The 25,409-nt window shown below is 35.1% G+C and overlaps 2 protein-coding genes across 2 annotated transcripts; both read left to right on the top strand.

The window, feature by feature from the left end:
* The first annotated feature begins 317 nt into the window (after positions 1-317).
* LOC130042587 (olfactory receptor 4P4-like) lies at positions 318-1,253 on the top strand. Its single transcript, XM_056134751.1, has one exon. It carries the CDS (start codon positions 318-320, stop codon positions 1,251-1,253), a length of 936 nt encoding a protein of 311 aa, XP_055990726.1.
* A 15,238-nt stretch (positions 1,254-16,491) lies between these two features.
* LOC130044694 (olfactory receptor 4P4-like) lies at positions 16,492-17,427 on the top strand. Its single transcript, XM_056137328.1, has one exon. The coding sequence runs from the start codon at positions 16,492-16,494 to the stop codon at positions 17,425-17,427; it is 936 nt and encodes a 311-aa protein (XP_055993303.1).
* The last annotated feature ends 7,982 nt before the right edge of the window (positions 17,428-25,409 follow it).

Here is a 25,409-nt window from a genome sequence, read left to right on the forward strand (position 1 = left end):
TTTTTACATAATTCAGGTAATATTGTCTGATAACTATTTTAAATAAATTTTACTTATGTATAAGGCAGAGTAAAGAAATATTTTATGAAAAATATCTCTTCTAAATTTTAGTTAGAATTTTTGACACAATTTAAAAATAATTTATTTGATTTCTAAAATATTCAAAGATTGAGTCAAATAAAATATTTAGAAAAATCTTAATTAATTTTATTACTTCTATAATAATAATATTCAATTGCTTTTTTAATAATATTCAATTGATTTATTTTTTATTTTTCAGATTTATGAACCACTGGGCATAATATACATCAAATCAAATGGAAGCCCATAGAAATGTCTCAGAATTCATTCTTCTAGGACTTTCTTCTGACCCCAACGTACAAATATTTTGCTTTGTGTTTTTCTTGCTCTGTTATATGGTCCTACTGGGAGGAAACCTGCTGATTCTGATCTCTGTCCAGTGCAGTCCTCTTTTTAATCAACCAATGTACTATTTCCTTGTCCACTTATCATCTATGGACATCTGCTATACCTCCACTGTTACTCCCAAATTAATTGCTGACCTGCTTGTGGAGAAAAAGACCATTTTCTACAGTAACTGCATGTTCCAGGTATTTACCATGCACTTCTTTGGAGGTGTTGAGGTCTTTATTCTTACTGCCATGGCATATGATCGTTATGTTGCAATCTGCAAACCTCTCCACTATATGATTATCATGAGCAGGACAAGATGCAACCTCCTAGTCCTCGCTGCCTGGGTGGGTGGGGCTATCCATGCCTTTCCTCTTTTCACGATAGCCATCAGTTTACCCTTCTGTGGTCCAAATGAAATTGATCACTATTTTTGTGATGTCTTCCCTTTACTTAAAATTGCTTGCACTGACACTTACATTGATGGTGTCCTTATAATTGCCTTTTCTGGTATGGTTGCCTTAGTTACTTTTGTTATCTTATTTTTTTCTTATGGAATCATACTATTTTCTTTAAGAAATCAGTCAGCTGAGGGAAGACAAAAAGCCCTGTCTACCTGTGGGTCTCATATCACTGTGGTCATCTTATTTTTTGCACCTGATATATTTATCTACCTGAGACCTCCTACTACTTTTCCTGAAGATAAAATAGTTGCCCTTTTTTACACCATCATTGCTCCTATGTTCAATCCCTTAATCTACACTCTGAGAAACACTGAGATGAAAAACACACTAAGAAAAGTGTGGTGTCGAAATTGCCTATCTAGAGAATCACACACTTAGTTCAAAAGAGCTTGGAAGTTTATATTCATAGATATAAACTTCTAAAAAATATGTATAAAGAAAATTCTATCTATGAATAAAATAACTAGCTTCTGTAGATTTTGTATGTTATCTGATATTGTGAAGAGAGATGTAGGATTTCAAATCTATGGTAACAATTAAATAAATACTAAAAGTGATTGGAACTAAATTAAATTTATACTACTAAATTTAGTAGTATAAATATGCTTCTATATTTTGGATTATCTGCATGAAAAGGATTTGAGTCCTGGGTAATTGAATTAGTTATCATAATGTAATTTTTTAATTTAATCACCATTAGCTACAGTTACAAAATTTTCATGTTTGAGTTTCAATTGAAAACTGAATTGTGGATTCCCTTGACCACAATCTTCTCATTCATTCTTTTTGAAGTCTTCATAATTTTGAACTTCATGCATATGAATCACAGAATACTGTGTATTTCAAATAGAAAGTCAATCAGATATTGACTTTTCAGATATATTGACTGCTTTTTCTTGGTCATATGCTTTTTCTCCTTTTTTCAGGAGACTCATCCCTCCACCAGTACACATTTTCCACCACCCATGTCCCCAGTATCCCTACCCACCTCTCCCTTCCCAACCCTCCCCCTGCCTCTATGGCAGACAATCTCTCTCTCTCTCTCTCTCTCTCTCTCTCTCTCTCTCTCTCCCCCCCCCCTTGTGGGTATAATTAAATACAATGCTATATAGATCAATGATTTTAAAGAATCTAAAAGTAAAGAATAATTTTATACTAAAATCTACTTATAGATCAGGGCTGAACACAAGGCACACATACACATAGGTTATGTAGAATTTGGTAAATAAAAATGATACATCAAGTTTGTGATAAAACAACATTAATATCAATCAGAAGATATGCATAAAATGTAGTTTAAAGTATGATTTAAATTTCCTTCTGGATATCCAAAATCCTACCCATCACTGAAATAATAATAGCTATTAATACTATTACTATGTCATTACTTATTAAAGTATTGAAAGAAGAATGATAATTTTGATTCAAAAAGCTAGAACAATTGTACTGTCATTTTTCTAAGTAGAAATTTTTACTATTAACAGCCAAACTCAAGGAACTTTATAACAAAATACCAAGGTGGCCCACTTCTACATGACTAATACTATTGAGTAAATCCTTAGCTTCTGGATCCAGAAACAAACAACCAATGCTTCTCTAATGAACAGTAACAGATTAAAGGTGTCCAAAAAGAAACAATGTAATAAATCAACAATCAAAATAGGTGCCAGATCATAGTATAGTGGGGAGGGTATTTGCCTTGCACATGGCAACCTGGGTTTGATTCCCGGCATCCAAATGGTCTCCCAAGCATCATTAGGAGTAAATCCTGAGTGCAGAGTCAGGAGTAACCTTGTCATTGTCAGGTTTGACACAAAGCCAAAAGAAAAAGTAGACTTGGACTACACAGGGATGTTTGTAATGTATGTAATCTTAATTGTCAGATATTGGAAAGAATCAGCTGGCCTTCCTAACACTGAATGGCTGGCCAGTTGGCCAAATGTCTTAGATAATGAGCCCAGATGCCCTGAACACTGCTTGGGTTATGTGAGTACATCCTACAAAATAAATGTTCTAAAACTGAAAAAAGGAGAAAAAGCATATGACCAAGAAAAAGCAGTCAATATATCTGAAAAGTCAATATCTTATTGACTTTCTATTTGAAATACACAGTATTCTGTGATTCATATGCATGAAGTTCAAAATTATGAATACTTCAAAAAGAATGGATGAGAAGATTGTGGTCAAGGGAATTCAAATAAGTCAGTGATGTTAAGAGGATAATACAGGACAGAGAAATACATTAGGGTAAGAAACTACTTAATGATATTGTACTTCTTAGAGTCTTTACTTTTCTTATTCTGATGCGTGGAATCCTCTGTATATTAGGAAAAATCATTCTATTCATGCAAAAAAAACTTAATACGAGTGCCTAATTTCATACTGTTTCATTTTAATTGATTTAATTATATTTCTATACATTATGTAGGCTTTTGCTGGTAAATGAAAATTTTTATTTATGCATAGCAGTGTTTGAACATGATATGAAATGATACAATAGAATATGACATGATAGTTTTCGTCTGTGTATGATTTAGGAAGTTTAGGCTTTTGATGAAGGCCTCCCATAAAAGCCCTTTCTACCAGGAATGAAAACATAAACCAAAGCCAAGAAGACAATTAAAACTTTTTTCTTCCTCAATAGATAACAAAATTTTATTAGCAGAATTGACTTTTTACTATGTTTATGTTTTATATTTTATATTAAGGCCACAGACCATAATTTATTAAGATGATATATTTGCTATGTTTCATCCTGTTAATGGTTCTTCTCTTTACATATCTGCTTATTTTCTCTCTATACTTAATGCATGATATCTGTAATATGTTTAAATAAATGTGTCAGAAATATCATCAATTGTTTGACTCAAATTGGGCATAACACAAAGTGTTCTCAATATTTATGGCTATAAATCAAACATTTCATAATATAACTAATATATGTAACCCATTGCTGTATCATTTTATTAAAAATTTAGAAGTCCCAAATCACTAATGAATATAAAAGAAATAAAGATGTTAATGATGACTGATTTTGTTTAAGTTTTTCCTTAAATCTTAGAAACATGAGACATCATAAGATTGCCAGAATCTAAATCATAAACATTCCCAGAACATACTGACTTTACCAAATTTATCTTTAAAATTGAATGCTTTATCGGAATAACTTTAAATTAAAGGTACTGGAACTTTCACCATAAAATTATTCCATGTAATCAGGAAATTTGTTCATTTAGTGTTTCCATTATATTTTGTCACCTAAATTTTATTTCAGTAGTCATTTTAGAGCCACAGGGGCTAAAAAGAGATGGTTGGGGGGTTGCCTTGCTTGGTAGCAACCCAACTTGATCTATAGCATCCATATGGTGCCCTGAACCCCACTGGGAGTGAGTCCTGAGGGCAAAGTCAGTAATAAGCCCTAAGTATAGCCAGGTGTAATCACAAAGCTTAAAGAAAAAAGAAAGAAACCTACAGGATGCAGCTGCTAGAATTTCCTTTATGTGGGTGACTGACTTCAGGCTGGGGGTTGGTAAAGAACCCAGCGTGGTTCATACACCTTACTTTATGCACAGAAGAAATTATAACTGCACTTGTATGTTCATTGCAGCACTGTACACAATAGCCAGAATCTGGAAACAATTAGAGTGCCCGAGAACAAACAACTGGTTAAAGTAACTGGTGCATCTGGACAATGGAATATTAAACAGCTGTTAGAAAAAAAATAAAGTTTCAGGGCTGGAGCAATAGCACACTGGGTTGGGCATTTGCCTTGCACGTGGCCAACCCAGGTTCGATTCCCAGCATCCCATATGGTCTCCCGAGCACTGCCAGGAGTGATTCCTGAGTGCAGAGCCAGGAATAACACCTGAGCATAGTCAGGTGTGATCCAAAGAGAAAAAGAAAAGAAAAGAAAAAAATAGAAAGTCTTGAAATTTGCTTATAAATAGATGGGCATGAAAATATCGTGCTGAATGAAATAAGTCAGAAGAGGGACAGACATAGATGACTGCACTCACTTGTGCAGATAGATAGATAGATAGATAGATAGATAGATAGACAGACAGACAGACAGACAGACAGATAGATAGACAGACAGACAGACAGATAGATAGATAGATGGATGGATAACAGATAGATATACAGTGACAATAATGACAATAACAAGCTTCATTTCCCCAACCCTGAAATAGTCTCCAATAGGGCAGCATTGGGAAGGACGAATAAGGAGAGGCTGCTAAAATCTCAGGACTGGGACGAGTGGAGCTCCTTTGTAAAAGGAGCTAAGGTAGCTAGTGCTTTTAGCCTTTGGATGAACTAAGTCTCATACTATGTATATATACACCCAAGGACAGTAGAAACAAGGGCCAGGAGGATTGGTCCACAGTTGGAAGCCGGCCTCAAGGCCTGGGAGAGAGGGCAATTGGGATAGAGAAGGGACCATTACAACAACGGTGGTTGGAAGGGATCACTCTGATAGGAGATGTGTGCTGAAAGTGGGTAAAGGATCAAACATGATGGTCTCCCAGTATCTGTATTGCAAATCATGATACCCAAAAGAATAGAGAGAAAAAAAGAGAGAGACATAGACAGAGACAGAAACATAGACAGAGACAGAGACAGAAAGAGACAGAGAGACAGAGAATAGAAAAGTGCCTGCCATAGAGGCAAACTGGGGGTGGGGTCATAAGGGATACTGAGGATATTGGCATTGGGAAATGTATACTGGTGGATGAATGGGTGTTGGAACACTGAATGACTAAAACCCAATCATGAAATCTTTGTAACTATCTCACAGTGATTCAATAGAAAGAAAGAAAAAAAGAAAGAAAGAAAGAAAGAAAGAGAGAAAGAAAGAAAGAAAGAAAGAAAGAAAGAAAGAAAGAAAACAACATTTTATAGCCACAGATATTAAAATTTATTTTGCACAAAGATTTTTAGCCACTCTAAAAAATATGATGTATAGAAATATATTATTCAGGAGTTTATACTCTGTAATCAGAGGAGGGGAAAAAAAGGAAGAAATAAGGGAGAACTATCTTGGTAGTACAGCTTCAAGGATGTTAATTAATTCACTCTGACCACCTAACTAAATCCCCACTAATAAATATTTTATATGTGCTTATACTTACTATTCTTTTAATTAAAGATGCATGGAAGATATTAGTGAATGTATTTATTTGTTATTCAGAAAACTAGAAAAGTATCTGCTACAGTTTGTATTATTATATTATTCTCCACTAGCAGCCTTTCTGCTTCAGAAGTGCTTTGTAAAAGGAGCTCAGGTAACTAGTGCTCTTAGCCTTTGGATGAACAAAGGGAAATGAAGAGGACGTTTTTCATTCTGGAGGCACAGGACTAGTCTGCAGTTTACTTCAGTGAAATAAATTTTATATGACTTGATGTTTATTTTCTTCAAATGGAGAAAAAAGTCACTGAAATTCTTTGGGAATGAGATGGGTTGGGGCTATCTCTACATGAGGAAATAGAGGTCAGTAGTGTATTATTTAATTGTGTTTGGCAGCCACCAGCAACATCACGCAGTACTCAAGACGTCATCTGTTCCTAGAGATGTAGCCACACAACTTTCACTTGCCAGGAATGACCTCTAGTAGAGTGAGTCATCTCTTCCTCCCCCAAGAGCTGCTTCTTGGAGGAGGAAGATAAACAAAATTAAAGAAGTCATAAGTAGTCTCACAAATAAAACGCTAGAAAAACCAATTGAGTAGGAATATAATTTGAAATAAGGAAGTTTTAAAAGATACCAGTGAATACACTGGTTTGTTTTTTTTTTTTTTGAATAACAGAATTATTTTCTTATAAAGAAAATAAGACAAGTGTCAATTGTATGTGGGAATTTTTCAGCATTATTAACTAGATATGCAAATAATTTAAGCATCACTTGATCACTTGATCACTTGACCCCCAGTTATTCATCGATTTACTCGAGCGGGTGCCAGTAACGTCTCCATTCATCCCTGTTGCGTGCTAGCGTAGCCCAGTGACATCTGTTCGTTCTAGGAACATGCTGAGCTTCAAACTGATCATTCAGGGTCTTGACAAAGAAATCTGACCATCTTGTAAGTGGGTGTCCACGTGATCTTTTGATGTCCTGTGGAATCCAATCAGTAATGGCTCTAGTCCAGCGGTTGTCTGTAAACCTCATTATGTGTCCAGCCCATCTGATTTTTGATGCCTTGGCAAATGAGACAGCGTCCCTGATTCTTGAGCGTTGACGGAGATCAGAACTCCGGATTCTATCTCTCATTTGAGTGAATCGTGATATTCCAAGCATAGCTCTTTCGATTCCTCTTTTAGAGACCCGAATAGTGTTCTCATCCTGTTTTCGTAGGGTCCAGGTCTCTGAGGCATATGTGAATACAGGAAGAACAGTGGAATCGAAGAGCTGTGCTCGTAGCTGGAGGTTCTTTGTCCTCTTAGTTATTTCTTCAACGCTCTTGAAGGCATTCGAAGCCGCTCTCTTCCTCCTGCGCAACTCAGGTGCCAGGTCATTCATTATGTTGATTTCTCGACCTAGGTATATATAAGCATGTATATATTATTAAATTATGATACAGTCATTATGCAATACTGTGCAGTGATTGAGATCAGTATATTTTAAGATATGAATACAGTGGTTTTTAAGAGATGACGTCAAACAACTTTATTTCATGGAAGTGGAAAACCTAAAAGAATTAGACAGGGAGATAGTACAGAGAGTAATGGCTCATGCAAGGTAACCTGACCTAGGTTTGATTCCCAAGCTTCTTAAGGTACTACATAGTACCCCAAACATCACCATTTATTGCTATAGAGTCCCCTAAGCTTTCCTGGTGTTCCACAGAATCAGAGGTTCCAAAGAGCATCGCAAATTTGGACATTAGCACTCAAATACCAGTCTGACTGGTCAAGTATCTTAACTAGTGGTCCCTGACCTTGAGCAACTGCAAAATTCTTGTTAGTGTGATAAGTATTTCTTTCTTTTATGTTTATTTTAAAAAATCATTTATTTCGTTAAAGAACCATAATTTACAAAGTTATTTGTAGTTGACTTTTAGGCATTTAAATTTAATTTATTTTAATTATTGTTATTATTTTTATATTCCAGCACCAATCCTATCACCAATGTCAATGTCCTTGACTGGTGTTTCCATGTTCTCTCCATTCTAAAATTTGATGGTTCCACTTCTCTTCTTCCTTTCCCTTTCCATTTCTTTCCTTCTCTGTCCTTCTCCTCCATACACTCTGGATTCAAGGGTGATCTAGGCACACTGCTTCCATCCCCACTCCCATTACTACTTTAGGTTTCTTCAGCAACTTCTCCTCTAAAAGTATTTCCATTTCTAATTGAATTTCGTTTTCTAGCAATGTGTTCTGCATGAGGCTCAATCTTTAATGTTCCAGATAATAAAAATATTCTATTGAATTAATTCAATCTAATCTAACTCGATGTGCTTACAGGAAAATCATTAGTTTCACTGCAAGTACTCTTGGGAGGGTTAGACTAGTCTCAATGCCTGACCTGTCCAATTTGCTAGATGATCTATATGATCTATCTCAAATGGTGCATATTATAATACTGGCCTTAAAATTGTTTTGATTTCTGACTCTAACAGAGCTACAATATCAGGGGGATACTTATTGAGAAGATTCAGATAGGGTTTTCAAGTTATTCAGAGTAGTCATTTTACAACCTGATGTGACAAGTTCATCTAAGTCCTATTGTCCTCATGAAAACTTACCTTTACTTAAAGATTATAGACAACATTTATTTATGAATATTTCCAGAAATCACCTTTGATAAGAGAAAAGACAACCATTTGGAAACAGGTTTTTGTTCTACGCTAACATCCCCTCTTTGGGGCTTTATTAATTCACATTTTCTTTGAAATCCATTATAAAGTCTGACAGTTTCTAAGAGTGAATCCTATGGTCATGCAATATATTGTTTCCTGACCAGGTATTATTCATGACTGATGATGCTGTATCAAAATTATTTTAAGATTACTTGCTATTGCTTATGCAATCTTATGGCAATAAAATTGTATGTCTAGAAATATAATTACTGGTGTCAACCAGTTTTTTGTGATTCAAATATACATTGTAACAATAGCTATTTCAATACCTCTCTGCAATTTTACACTTAAGCAGAGAAAAAATAGTTTTATTTATCTTTAGCATGAAAAGATTAGTTCTATTTGTAATATTGGAAGGTTATTTTTCTTTCAATATGACAAGGTTATTGTCTCTCTTTTTATTAATCTTTATTTAGTACTTTGACCTTTATTAATCTTTAGAGACCCAAGGTTTAGATTTATTTAAAAAAATATGTAATATTTTTTGCCAATTTAGTTTCTTAAGAGTTTAGGTCTGTATTTTCATGTTTTTGGACACATTTTTTCCAAATTTGTAGACCTTATTACTATGATACCATTATATACTTGCTCATTATACATACTTTTACTGCAATGTTAGTACATTTTGCACATTTCATAACTGTAATATTAGTGTACTTTCTATATTTCACCAATATTTTAATAAAACTAATTTTATACTAATGTCAATAAGTATAACTTCAAGAACAGAATGAAAATATTTTTTAGATGATATAAACTACTAATAAGCCTGGTTAAAATAACTAAAAGATATTCTCAACAGTTTCTGTATCCTAAGCAAATTTAATTAATTGTTTAGTGTATCCTGTCTTGGCAACTTCAAGGGTGAAACATGCAAAATAAAAAGGTGAAATTTTAATCTACATAAACTCTTTTAGAAATAATTTATTAGCAAATATGCCTATAATGTTTGGCATATCGAATACTCTCGGTAGCTTGCCGGGCTCTCCGAGAGGAGCGGAGGAATCAAACTCGGGTCGGCCATGTTTGCCGCTTGTAAGGCGAACACCCTACCCGCTAATCATAAGTCTATAAGTATAACATATCTCAATTAATAGATCTATACTAACTTTTCCTTGCTTACCTTCAAATTTACTGTAAAGCCTACCACTTTATTGTGAAAAAAGAAATTTTTCTACTATTAAATACAAGACACTTAATTACTCATGAGTTTAATGGTTGCAGTATATAAAATATACATAAATTAACTTCATAATATCCACCAGAGAGTGAAAAACAGAAATTAAATTTTCAAATTCCATTTGGAAAACAATGACATTTATGATTTAGTATGACAAGATTTGAATAATACATATTAGCTAAGAGTTAAAAATGTTGATAGTATGTAATAGTAGATAGAAAGAATACTTTGTTTATGGAACAGATGACACAATATTATAAGATTGATACTGGATATCTTTAGCAAAGTTTGGCCAACAATGGTTATTTTATTGAAGTGGATACCCACTGAGAGATTGCCTTTTGATGTTCTCTATGCTAAAAATTCTTGCAGGCCATCCTCTAGCTAGTGTTCCTAAACATTCAAAACCTGAAAGCAAGCATCAAATTTAGCAATACTCACTCTCTATTTTCTGTAGATTATTGACTATTTCAGCAGTTATTTAACCCCCTAGCATCCTATGAATTTTTAATCTGCAGGGTAGAACTAATGATCACTGTCACTGTCACTGTCCTCCCGTTGTTCATCGATTTGCTCGAGCAGGCCAGTAATGTCTCCATTGTGACAATTGTTACTGTTTTTGGCATATCAAATATGTCACAGGTAGCTTGGTAGGCTTTGCTGTGTGGGCGAAATACTCTTGGTAGCTTGCCGGGCTCTCCGAGAGGGGCGGAGGAATCGAACTCAGGTCGGCCATGTTGTCTGCGTACAAGGCAAACGCCCTACCCGCTGTTCTATCGCTCCAGCCCAGAACTAATGATACATATGAAAAATAAACTTATTATATGAATATTAAACAATATAATGAAACTAAACAAACAACCACAGAAAATTTTTAATAGAATTATTAACAAAGCAGTTTCATTTGAATAAAATTTTATATTATAAAACAGATTTTCTTGTATTTTAGTGTTCTATGAAGCTTTCTGTAGATAAGTATATATTAGATTGATTTAGTGTGTACATATAAATTTGAGTCTAAACAACTTTATATTCAATGACAGAATAAAGCAATGAGAGGTAAAAAAAGTAAGTTTTGTGTATTTTAAGTGCATTTTTTGTGATTTTCCATATCATTTTTTCTTTATCTTAAAACTTATAAAGAAATAAATAAAAGATTTTTTTACCTTTCATTTCTTTTTCTCCTTTCCCTCAAGCTATCCTCTGGGCTGGAGCGATAGCACAGCGGGTAGGGCATTCGCCTTACAAGCGGCCAACATGGCCGACCCGAGTTTGATTCCTCCGCCCCTCTCGGAGAGCCCGGCAAGCTAATCGAGAGTATTTGATATGCCAGACACAGTAACAACAAAGTCTCCAATGGAGACGTTTCATGGGCCCGCTCGAGCAAATCGACGATCAACGGGAGGGCCTTTACATTTACCTTTATATTAGTTCCAAGACCAGAGAGATTGTACAATAGACTGGGCACTTGCCTTGCAATCCTTACTACCCAATCTGGTTCCCCAAGTCCTGCCAGGAGTGATCCCTGAACTCAGAGGTAGGATTAAGCAATGAACAATGTTAAGTGAGCACCCTTCCAGAAAAAGTACATAGTTATAAGGCAAGTGTACCCAAATATATTATATGTAATGGATTTCTTTAATTTATTTGCTCCACACACAATTAATTCTAATGGTTACGCATGCTTGAACTCTAAATGATTGCTTCTCTTTTCTTCACTCCTCTTAGATTCTCTGAGTCAATAGCCTAATACCATTAGTTCCCTCCTTAATTCAAAAAGATGAAAGAACACAGCACAGAGTTTTATGAACTGTCTCTCTGACTGTTGTCTTTTAGACTCCAAGGAAATAGTGTCTGAGGCATGATAATTAATGAAAAGATGAAAAATAGCAAGGGACATTGCCATGGAGAGGGTTTATAAACTTTTGGCCCGGTTGTGTTTAGAATGCCTTTGAGGATATATAATTTCCCAAAGCTTTAGAAGACCTATTAATGCTTGTGTAGTCACCTCAGTTTATAATCTTCTCTTTGAACTCAATTGCATCAGACATAGGAATAAAAAGGTGTTTGTTTGGACCTAAACCCTTGTATTACTTCTGCAGAAGGCTTTAAAAATACTTTTTGATTACCATTTAGTCTGAGTTAGTATTAAGATGATAATTTGCATTCAACATTTCTATCCAGCTCTCTTGAGGTTGATAAAGATAAGTATCTTATATAGGTAATAATTATTAAAATGTTTGAGTAATCTTTCCTTGAAAGCTTTTAGAAGTTTTAAGATATTCTAAGATTTCTAAAATATTTTCAGATAATTGGTTTGGATTGATTTGGATTACTGCTTTAAAATTATATACATTTTCATTTGTGTTTCAGCACTGGAGACTAACTGGGAAAGCACGTCCTAGTGCAACTCAACCTGAAAACCAGAAGCTAATGGGTATTGATCACCCAGGTTTACTTGAATCAGGAAGGCTTTCAATAACTATACGCTAACTCAATTATGAGTTCTTTATAGAAATCCTATAGCATTTCAATAGAAAGTTTGTAACTTTGCTTCAAGCATATAATCTGATGTCTGATGACTATAAAATAATTTATCATAATACACTTTTCATTGTGTAATATTTCCAAGGGGCTCTGTTAAATGAAGAATTAAACTACTATTTTTGCAGTAAATTTTGTCCAAAATTTAAACTTGAATGCATCCCACTGTTAATATCTAAAAAATATCTTCTTATGTACATATAATATTTTAAAAATTCTTGTTTGTTTCAAAATATTTGTTATCCTAGACTAATTTTATGAGACATCTAAGGTAAGTTTGCAGAATACTACATTATGAGAAAAATTAATGTGTGACAGAAACTTCCAGTTAAAGATTTTTAGTAAGACTTTCTATGTATATGCAGTAAGCATAATTAAAACATATACATCATTTTTATTCAGTACTATCAATGGAATAACATAATTCCACCAAATAGAAATTATTCTACGGGATAGTATTAAAATATATCCTAAAAATTACTGTATCATCCAAATAGCAGGTTTTGACTAACCGATTGCTGAAATTGAAATTTTCACAATTTATGCTCTGACCTTGATTTTTCCTTTTTTCCTTTTCCATTATACTTAGTTTTAAGTTTGTGCATGGAAAATTTTGCAATTAGTAAGCCATGTATTTACTATGGAAGACTATGGGGGGAAGATAATGGTTTTATCCATATATGATGGTGTATTCCATGTAAACTCACATGCATCATTAATTTCTAAGCTATGTTAGATGTATAGAAAAGAACACTGATTAAGAAGAGATTAAACAACTAGCTTAAGGGTCACACAAGTCAATTATATAAGTCTTATGTATTTTTATCTCTCCTCTATTGTTCTAAACATGTGCTCAGTAACTGCCCAACATACTCTTACTATAATAGTGATTTCTATTTTCTCATCCATTACTTTCTTAATATCACTGTTATTTTATGACCATAATATTTCTAATTCACTTTTCTATTTCTTTTTCCTCTCCTTTCTAAGTGCACAAATTATAAAACATATTCTCTAGAAGCTACTGCACAGCGGGTAAGGCATTTGCCTTGCACGCGGCCTACCTGGGTTCTACTCCTCTGTCCCTCTTGGAGAGCCCGACAAGCTACAGAGAGTATCCTGTCTGTACTGCAGAGCCTGGCAAGATCCCCGTGGCATATTAGATATACCAAAAAAACAGTAACAACAAGTCTCACTATGGAGACGTTACCGGTGCTCCCTCTAGTAAATCGATGAACAATGGGAAGACAGTGCTACAGTGCTACTCTCTAGAAGGAGAAGTTAAACTATTGTAGATAGATTAAAAGCCAAAAATATATTAGAAAATGCAAAAATCATGATTTGTGGAATTTATAATTTTGTAAAAATTGTAGAATATGATTTAAATGTTTGTGATCAAAGAATTTTTAAATATATCTTTATATTAGATACTCCTTATATTTTACAGAGACAAACACTGAAATTTACAACTTCAGTGTCTGGTAACTTATCTAACATATTTTATGCAGATGGGGGTTCAAAGTAGTAAAATATGACTTAGTTTTTCTTAATCTGAGCTTCTACTTAAAGTGATATTTGGATTAGACAAGTGGTTTCCACATTTAGGAGGTTCATAGCTTTATTTATGTGATATTTCTAATATTTTTTCTTGTAGACCTAGAAAAATACCATTAGCCACATTCTAAACAAAGAATCAATATTGGTTGCTCTAAGGAGGTCAATGAGCCTTTCCTCAAAGTCATTATGGTTAACTGCAAAACCCCCTAGGACTGATAATCATTTTGTTTCATAAATGAGATTGAAAACAGATTCAATGAACTGAAAACAGCTATGACAAACACATTATTTATATTTTCTAAATTTAGACTTTTGAATTGTACTTCAAAATAGTGTAGCTATACCACAGTATCAAATGTTTAAAAACCATAGCCCTCTATTGTTTACATAAAAATTCCTAAAATATTATAAATGACAAATATTGGATATGTGAATCAGTAGAACTAATATGCTACAAATATCTTAATAAGAGTGTTTTGTGATTTTAAATAGAAATCGTGGGGTTCAGGTTTGACTATTACTTAAGATTTAGACTAAGGTAAATGGTGAGGTAGTTTTTGCAATCCATCACCAGTGAATAAAAATTGCTCCTGGAATTTAACTCTCTTTTACATTGACTAAGTGATGTTTTAAGATGTACCAGGGCCAGAAAAATAGAGTAGGGATTAAACTGCTTATTTTACACGTGAGGGACATTGGTTTAATCCCTAGCACTGCCAGGAGTAATCTCTGAGTACAGAATTAGGTGTGCCCCAAAAATCAAAACAAGAAATAATAAAGAAATAAAAGTAAAAATATACAATTATATAAAACTTTCAAATTTCTACCTTTCAATTTATTCATTATTGTAACAACTACCAGAGGGCTGGAGCGATAGCACAACAGTGGGGCGTTTGCCTTGCATGCAACTAGCCCAGCCGACCCGGGTTTGATTCGTCCGCCCCTCTAGGAGAGCCCAACAAGCTACCAAGAGTATCTTGCCGGCATGGCAAAGCCTGGCAAGATACCCATGATGTATTCGATATGGCAAACACAGTAACAAGTCTCACGATGAAAATGTTACTGGGCTTGCTTGAGCAAATCGATGAACGGGAGGACAGTGCTACCACCAGAATAAAAAAGCCATAAAATTATATTTCTTTCCACCAATATTATTTACTTTTGTTCAAAAAGAGTGTAAACAGAATGAAACATTAACTTTTTTTTTTTTAATTCAAGGGCAAATACAAAAAGAACCTAGGAAAATTCAATCATCTTCTATTTCCTTTACTAATTGACATCACAATTTTTAATAATGGTATATTTACTGTTAAATAAACTTTAAAATATGAGATATAAATATAAACAATGAACATATTTGATGCTCATTTTTAACAACTGAGTTATTGTCATTCTTTGCTGTACTGTATAGTTCTCAAGCCTTATGTATTTTAAAATACAAGAACAGTTTTATTGGCTTCACATGAGCAATTGATAATATTGAATTGTATAAATAGTATGCAAATATATCTATAGAATTTAACTTTTGCATTTTTTCAGGAAAAAATTTTAGATAATTTAAGTAATTTGGTCAGATACTTAAAAGAAAAATAAAATCCACATGCTATTTAAAGTATAGACATAAAAAGCATGCAACTAATCTTTCTTGCTTTGTTAAATTATGAACAGGAAACAACAATACAACTGTCAAGAATAAAATGTTTTATTGTAAAATTCATCTTCAAATGCAGTAAATTTGCATCATTAATAGCGAGTAAATTAACATTTATCATTTTATATAATAAATTATATATTTATAATTATAAATAAATTATAGATACGTAATTTACTCAATGATAGCACAGCGGGTAGGGCATTTGCCTTACATGCAGCCGACCTGGGTTTGATTACTCCATCCCTCTCAGAAAGCCCGGCAAGCTACCAAGAGTATCATGCCCACACAGCAGAGCCTGGCAAGCTCCCCATGGTGTATTCAATATGCCAAAAACAGTAACAACAAGTCTCACAATAGAGATGTTACTGGTGCCCACTTGAGCAAATCAATAAACAAAGGGAGGACAGTGCTATTATATAATAAATTATCTCACAATAGTCGCAAGAAAACTCAAAGCAGAAAAGCTGGAACGATAGTACTGTGGGTAGGATGCTTGTCTTGCTCATGATCAACCTGGGTTTCATCCTCAGCACTAGATCTGGTCTCCAGAGCCATGCCAGGAATGACCCCTGAGTTTAGACTCAAGAGTAAGCCCTGAGCACTGGTGGGTGTGGACCCCAAGACAAAATTAAACTAAATTAAATAAATATAAAGGTAAACTCAAAATATAACACAATGAAAAGCTGCTCAATTAAATTAAACTATGAACTTTGCTCTTTTGTTTTTGGCAAATTAGTAATAAGAATTTACTGTTAATTTAATTTACCATTTATCTTTTATTTCTTTCAGGTACATAATTCATTCGTGCCTAACATACACTAAACTCAAATGGAGAGCTATAGAAACGTCTCAGAATTCATCCTTCTAGGACTCTCTTATGGCCACAACGTACAAATATTTTGCTTTGTGGTCTTCTTACTCTGTTATGTTGCTTTGCTGGGAGGAAACCTTCTAATCATTGTCTCCATTCACTGCAGCCCTCTATATAACCAACCAATGTACTATTTCCTCATCTACTTATCTTCAATAGACATTTGCTATACCTCTACTGTTACACCCAAGTTACTCGCTGACCTGCTTGTGGAAAGAAAGACCATTTCCTATGGCAACTGCATGTTACAGATCTTTACCATGCACTTCTTTGGAGGCACCGAGATCTTCATTCTCACTGCCATGGCTTATGATCGCTACATTGCCATCTGCAACCCCCTCCAATATATGCTCATCATGAACAGGACAAAGTGCAATCTCCTAGTTTTAGCGGCTTGGGTTGGTGGGGCTATCCATGCCTTTCCTCTTTTCGGTGTGGTAATTGGTTCACCCTTCTGTGGTCCTAATGAAATTGATCACTATTTCTGTGATCTATACCCTTTGCTTGAAATTGCCTGCACTGATACCTACCTGACTGGTGTTCTTGTAATTGCCTTTTCAGGTACACAAGCTTTATTTCCCTTGGTTGTCTTATTTCATTCTTATGGGTCTATACTATATACTCTAAGAAATCAGTCAGCTGAGGGAAGACGTAAGGCCCTCTCGACTTGTGGGTCTCATATCACTGTGGTCATCTTATTTTTTGGACCTGCGATCTTTATCTATTGTAGACCTCCTACTACTTTTCCTGAGGACAAAATATTTGCTCTCTTTTACACCATCGTCGCCCCTATGTTCAATCCCTTAATTTATACTCTGAGAAATACAGAGATGAAAAACACACTGAGAAAAGTGTGGTGTCGAACGTTACTTTCAAAAGGAGCACAGAATTAGTTTGAAAGAGCTTATTGACTAACCAACTTCCTGAAAGAAATTTATGTGAACACATTAGCTAAGAAATGCATGTTTTATATACCATTTCTATATTTAGATGTACATTACCCTAAATTTATAGTAATAATTGAATACTGATTTTTGAACAGCAGATGTTTACTTTAATCTTGTGGAGTGTTTACAATTTTATATACCTCTGTTTATCTGCATCAAACAACTATAAAATTTAAACAAATGAGTTTTTGGATTTAGTGTAATGTGAAAGTAGCACTATGTTGATAGTTATCAACATCATTCTATGTTGATAGTAACAATCTTAATATCAAGCATAATTTAGTTTAAAATCTAGGCATAGTGACAGCTCACATAGAAAAATCAATAATTTGATTTGGAGAAGTTGGTAGTTAAAACAAAATGATAATACATTTTCTCATAGCATATTCAATTATACAATTGAATGCCAATGTCATTCAGTAATTAATATATGAAAGAAATATTAAAAGTAGAACCTGAGTTTAAATGGTTTCATGAGATCCAATGATCCTGATTTCCCATTAAAATATTATTAATTTATATTACCACTAATAATTATTAATAATTGAAGACAGTCTGAGCTTCTAAAATTCAGAATGTGCAAAACAAATGTAATGATGTTTCACTAAGAAGATTTGTAAAGCATTTCATATCAAACTCATGACTACATAAAGAAATATCAGCATAGACCCATCATGAGTAAATCCTAGCTATTGGATTAAGAACCAAAACTCTTTTCAACTCTAAGGAGATAGTAAAAGCAGAAAAATATTAATTGTGTCCTAGAATAATCAATGTCACAAAATGAATTTTGACTTAACAGGGATATTTGCAACAGCTTTATTCATAATTGTCAAATATTGGAAATAGTAAACTTCCTAGGTAGTAAACAAAACAAAATGAACCGTGGTTTATTTAAACAATTTTGTGCCATATAGTGCTAAAAGAGCAAGCCTTTTATAACACTCAAGAAGACAATCTGAAAAGTCTGTCTTCTCTATGATTTTAATGATGGGATACGCTGTGAAAGTTCAAAACCTGAAGACTCAAAAGTAGGTTGACTGTAGGGACTAGTATGACAGTAATAGTTGGAAATTATCACTCTGGAAAATAACTGGTTGTTGGAAGTAGGTAAAGGGATATACATGATAACCTTTCAGTAGCTTTACTGAAAACCATAATGACCAAAAGGAGAGAGAGAGAAAGAAGAGAGAAAGAATGGGGAGAGAGAGAGAGAGAGAGAGAGAGAGAGAGAGAGAGAGAGAGAGAGAGAGAGAGAGAGAGAGGAAAAGTGTCTGCCCTAGAGCAGGGAACTGCAGGTGGGGAGGGAGCCTGGGGATATTGGTGGCAAGAAATATTCACTGGTGAAGGGCAGTGTTGGAACATTATGTGACTGTAACCCAATCATGACCAACTTTGTAACTATGTATTTCTCTGTGATTGAATCAAAAATAAATACATTTTTAAAATTTAAAATGTGGACAAGATGTTCTGCTGGGGCATTTATTAAAATCTCAAGGTCCACCCTCCTAACAAAATGTGGCATAAATAAAAATAAATTAAAAATAAAAAGTAGGTTGAGAGTAATTAAGATTAAGGTTAGGGTGAGTATGTGAAGCATAAAGTATATATAAGACCATGAAATTGTTCTGTGTTTAACACAATTTTGGATATTGTCATTATAAATGTTCACATCCATAAATTATACATTAAGAGTGACAGCTCATGTAAATAATACATGTCTGGTAGAAGCAACACATAAATGTAGTTTAAATTGGCTTAAATCTCTTATTGTAAATGGTTCTGTTTTTCTCTGTGGGGCCAATGGATATGTGAGAACTATTTTATATTTTATCTAGCACGGCAAAGCCTGGCAAGCTAACCATGACCTATTAGATATGCCAAACACAGTAACAAGTCTCACAATGTTACTGGGCCCGCTCAAACAAATTGATGAACAATGGGAGGACAGTGACAGTAACAGTGTTCTGGAATTTCTCTCAAAATTAGCTTATTCACTAGAAAGAACAGTATGATATAACAAATCACAGCCTTTGTTACTATGTGAAAAGAAAATGCTTCAGAGAAGGATTTTCTTGGAAACCAGAAGTAAAATTCTTAGAAAAGGTTTATGGGATTTAAAATCTTTTTTTGGGGGTGGTCACACCCGGCGATGCACAGGGGTTACTCCTAGCTCTGCACTCAGGAATTACTCCTGGCGGTGCTCAGGGAACCATATGGGATTCTGGGAATCGAACTTGGGTTGGCCACATGCAAGGCAAACATCCTACCCACTGTGCTATCACTCCAGCCCCTGGGATTGAAATTCTTATTACACAGAAAATACCATATTTAAAAAAAAAAGGATTAGATAATAGAATTTTATGACAAGAAGAGTACATAAAATACTTTTAAATTTTTTTTAAAAAATAAATGCGACAAAAGATTATAAACATTCTGAAGTCATGAAAACTGGCTTACAGATCTGGCTGCAACTTCCTCCTTTTCCTCCTTCATTTCTTTTTTTTTCTTTTTCTTTCTTTCACTTTCTTTTATTCTTTACCTTTCCCCTTAATTTTATTCTTCCTCTGTGTCCTTGTATTTTACCCTTCCTTTTATCCTTTCTTTATTTTTCTATGTGTCCTTAATTCTTTACTATTATTATTATATTGTCGAAGTATCATGGTTTTTCAATAATGTTTATGCTTTGTTAATGCACCATCACCAAGTATTAAAATGCTCACCATTGTCCCCAAATCCCTTCCCTTTACTACCAGAAAGTTCTCTGTGATATTTCACCTACTGGACTTTTTACACCACTACATACTTTTATTTTCTGGACCCATGGGAGAATCTACAAGCAGAAGTAATCACTCAGAGCAAATAAAGGGAATTAGATCTGAGCAGCTAGTTATATCCTTCATTTTTATTTGATTTAATTATTGTTTGTTCATAAAATATTTATCCTTTGTATGGTAAAGAATAATATGTTTTTGTGTGGCTGATTTTGTCAGACGGGGTGAGAATAATGTATAGTATGAGGAGTATTAGGTGAGATCACATAGAGATCATACAAAAAAATCAATGGAGAAAAACCAGCAAGTAAACTATTACTTGTCTTTCTCTCAAAAACATATAAGCATTAGGGACTAAAGTGATAATACAGTGGGTAGGCTGCTTTCCTGGCACATGGCCAACCTGGGTTCGATTCCCAACACTGATTATGATCCCCCGAGCACAGACTCTTGAATATTGCTGTGTGGCCAAAACACCAAAACAAATAAACAACAGCAACAACAAAAATAACCCAAAAGAATATATGAGCTTAGCTGAACATTGACTGTTTTATATTGTCTACATCATCATTCATTAAATAACATCATTGAATGTGACATCATTGAACTCATAACTATAGCATTTTATTGAAAGTTTAGAAGCACACCAAGAAAATTCCTAAAGTTCAGTAAAGGAATTGCAACCTCGTAATGAACACTAAGATTACTTAGGCTGTGTGTGATTTTGTAGAGTCACCCGGCATATCAGACATCTAAAGGGTTTTGAATTGTTGGAAGAGGGCCAAAGGAAAGGTCAGAGACCTAAAACATAATGAACAAATGATTTATGTGACTTTGTTCTTTAATCACACATATTAAATCTTATTCCTTCCTGGAATACCAAACTTACTTTGGGCACTTATTAATATACACATTTGAAGTAAAGTAAAGTAAAGTAAAGGCCCTCCCGTTGATCATCGATTTGCTCGAGCGGGCCCAGTAACGTCTCCATTGGAGACTTTGTTGTTACTGTGTCTGGCATATCGAATACATCACAGGGAGCTTGCCAGGCTCTGCCGTGCGGGTGAGATACTCTCGGTAGCTTGCCGAGCTCTCCGAGAGGGGCGGAGGAATCGAACTCAGGTCGGCCATGTTGGCTGCGTGCAGGGCAAACGCCCTACTGCTGTGCTATTGCTCCAGCCCCACACATTTGAAATGCACATATAAGAATCTAGAGGTCTATTCAACACTTGGGTATTTAAAAACACTAATTTAGGGGAATTGTGCAATATGACAGAATAAGGAACATGACTTTCACGCGAACACTCCCTGTTCACTCCCAGGCACCTATTGGCCCCCCAAGTATTGCTGAATGCAACCCTGGATGCTTCAGAAGTGATCCAGGGAATTTGCAGAATCACTGGGTGAAAGCAACATCACATCCATGGTTCTCCCATTGAATTTCAATACAGCTTGACCAAGAATCAGTGTATCATAGACGTCCAGAGCACCACTTGGGAGGCAAAATTATTTGTATTAATTTCAAATAGCTCATTTATTTTTTGATTTGACTAAGTGAATTCATTGCTTGGGAACTTTGAGAGGGATAGTGAATTTGGGGTCACACTCAGAAGTGCTCAGGGTATCCTTATGTTTTGTGCTCTGGGATCACTATTGGCAATGCTCAGTAGACCACACGTAGTACTAGCGATCTAACTGGAGTTGAGCATATGCAAGACAAGTGCCTTTATACCAGTGCTATCTCACTGGCCACTTTGGTGGTAGGTAGAGGGTTTAGGACACACCAAGTGGTGTTTAGGGATTACTGCTGGCTCTGAATTTATAAATAACTCCTGGTCGTTTTTGGAGGACCATTTGATGCCAGGTATAAAGTCAATGATTTTTGTATGCAAGACAAGCTTCTTAATCCTGGTACTATTCCTCAACCTACAGATGTGATGTGCTGAAAAGTTATACGCTATTGAATCATTTTATGTCACTTCTATGTTTTTCATCATACTTCTGAAATAAATAAAGTAGATAAATTACAATAAGTATAAATATATCATACATGGAATGGTTAAATCTTATTTTATTTTTTTAATTTTGGGGTTCACATTTAGGATTGCACCAGGGTTACTCCTCACTCTGAACTCAAGAATTACTCCTGATAGTACTCAAAGGACCATATGGGATGTTGGGGATCAAACCCCAGTTGGCCGTGTGCAAGGCAAATGCCCTACCTGCTGTATTATCAATTGCTCTGGCCCCTCATTTAAATTTTTGAAAGCAGTCAAAATAAATTCCACATAGTGATATCTTAAAGTTTTTGATGTATATAGAAGGACAATACAACATAATTGGTGAACAATATTAATGTTCAATATTACCAACATTGCTTGAATTTTATATTCTCTATACCAACCCCAAAGAGCTAAATTAAAACATAAAAACAGGATAAAAATACTCTGCCTATTAGAAAGAGTTATATAAGTAGTTTTTTTTTTTATTCGGATTTTTCTACTATAAAAACACAATTTAAATCCAAGAATCTCAATAATTAATTTCTTGTACATTTCTCTATGTGTCTATATCTTTCTTTGCTACTTCTATTAAACTCTTAGGTTGAGGGAGCATAATATTTTCTTGCACAGCGGTAGGGCGTTTGCCTTGCACGCAGCCAACATGGCCGACCCGAGTTCGATTCCTCCGCCCCTCTCAGAGAGCCCGGCAAGCTACCGAGAGTATCTCGCCCGCACGGCAGAGCCTGGCAAGCTCCCCGTGGCGTATTCGATATGCCAAACACAGTAACAACAAAGTCTCCAATGGAGACGTTACTGGGCCCGCTCGAGCAAATCGACGATCAACGGGAGGGCCTTTACCTTTACCTTACCTCGAGCTTCCTATTAAATAATAGCACAACAGAGCCTGGCAAGCTACCCGTTGGCATATTCGATAGTCCAAAAGCAGTAACAGGTGGAAACACTTAAAATATGGTGGTAGAAAGGTGGGATTGGTGTTGGAATATTGCAGTGTAGCACTGTTCTCCCATTGTTTATCGATTTTCTCGAGCAGGTACCAGTGATGTCTCCATTGTGAAACTAGTTATTACTGTTTTTGGCTTATTGAATACATCATGGGTAGCTTGCCAGGCTTTGCCATGTGGGCAGAATACTCTTGGTAGCTTGCCGGACTCTCCGAGAGGGGCAGAAGAATCAAACCCAGGTCGGCCAAGTGCAAGGCAAATGCACTACCCACTATGCTATCTCTCCGGTCCGTTGGAATATTAAAAGTAATAAATTATTGTAAATAACTTTATAAAAATTAAATAAAAATTTTAAAAAGTGTCAAAACATGTTGAAATGATGACATTTGATATAAGTAATGCATTTATACATGAAAATAATACCTTGTATCATGTTTAATTTTATATATGTGTCATAATATTTTTAACTTATTCAGCTAATATACCATTTGAATGATCTGTTTTGCTATCTATAAAAGAAAAAAATAACAATATAATATTCCACTGTGAAACTGGATTGATACTTGTCCTCATGTGGGCTTATCTAATTTTGTTTCATGCATGCTGGAAGTTTATTTCTATGTTCATATATGAATCATAACCATGCAATGGACAGAGTCAAGAGACATTATTTCAGGGGAACATTTTAAGATATTATTCTCAAAAAATAGAAAGTTATAGAAAAACTACAAGGGATATGCAATCTGTTGGGGCTAATGTGAAAACAGCATACATAACAAAATTGAAACAACCAGTATTGGTGTGGTTATGGAGGAAAAAGAACTCTTCACCCACTACCAGAGGGAGGGAATGTTGGGTAGTTTAATCTTTTTGGAAAACAATTTGGGTCCTTTTTAAAAAATTAAGAATTGAGTTTTCAGATGACCTGGAAATCTCACTTCTTGACACGTAACTCAAGGGCCCAAATATCTCATTCCACAGGGATACTTGCATGCCTGTGTTCATTGCAACACATCACAATCGACAAAATCTGGGGTTGGAGAGATATTGTGAATAAAGCGCTTGCTTAGCTTTCTCTAGGATCTGTCTTTGGCACCCCATATGGTCAAACTTCACCAGTAGTCATCTCAGCCACTTTGTGAAGAGTAAGCCCCAAGCACCAGAGGTATAGCACAAAAATCAAAAAAGAAAATCAAGTATCTGGAAATATCCTAGTGTCCAAGAGCAGGGGACTAGATTAAGAAATGTAGTAGCACTGTAGCACTGTCCTCCCATTGTTCATTGATTTACTTGAGCAGACACCAGTAATGTCTCCATTGTGAGACTGTTGTTACTGTTTTTGGCATGTCGAATACACCACAGGGAGCTTGCCAGCCTCTGCTGTGTGGGCAGAATACTGTCAGCAGCTTGCTGGTCTCTCCAAGATGGATGGAGGAATCAAACCTGGGTCGGCCGTTTGCAAGGCAAATGCCCTACCCACTGTGCTACATGTACATTACTCAGAAATAAGAAAACTTAGAATCATGCAATCTGTTGCCTTGTAGATGTAACTGGAGAGTATCATGTGAGTGAAGTCAACTGGAAGGACAGAGAGAGAGAGGGAGAGAGAGAGAGAGAGAGAGAGAAATGTAGTCTCTGATATGCGGGATATAAAGAAGGATCGTATGGTCAAAAGCAGAAGAGTCTAATAATTGGACTATGGAAAATAGCTTACCATGGAAGTGAGGCATTGTAGGGGAAGTAAGTTGTGGGGAGGTGAGGGTGAGGGGGAATTTCTGAGAACTCTGAGACATCAGCAGAGGAAAACAGACAGTCTAGTGGGGAGCGCAGTGTTGGGATGTGCCATGCATGAAATCTTATCAATTGACAATATTGTAAAAGAATTGTGACTAAACAGAAACAAAATTTTTAAATGAATTTGAAGAAATAGTTGAATACGTGAAAGTACAAAAGTTATGCATAAGCTGTTAGAAAAGATAAAGTCATGAAATTCATATACAAGTGGTACTACATGGAAAGTATAATGCTAAGTGAAATGAGTCAGAAAGAGAGGGACAGACATAGAAAGATTGCATTCATCTGGGGAACGTTATAGGAGACTAACACCCAAGAATAGCCGAGATAAGTACCAGGAGGATTACTCCATGATTTTGAGGCCAGGCACACATGCTAGGGGTAAAGGTAGCTCA

Source organism: Sorex fumeus, unplaced genomic scaffold, assembly GCF_029834395.1.
Source record: "Sorex fumeus unplaced genomic scaffold, SorFum_2.1 ptg000007l, whole genome shotgun sequence".
In the NCBI taxonomy this organism is placed as follows: Eukaryota; Metazoa; Chordata; class Mammalia; order Eulipotyphla; family Soricidae; genus Sorex; species Sorex fumeus.

Coding starts and splice junctions, on each gene's coding strand:
- LOC130042587 (XM_056134751.1), top strand. CDS start 318: ATGGAAGCCCATAGAAATGTCTCAGAATTCATTCTTCTAGGACTTTCT.
- LOC130044694 (XM_056137328.1), top strand. CDS start 16,492: ATGGAGAGCTATAGAAACGTCTCAGAATTCATCCTTCTAGGACTCTCT.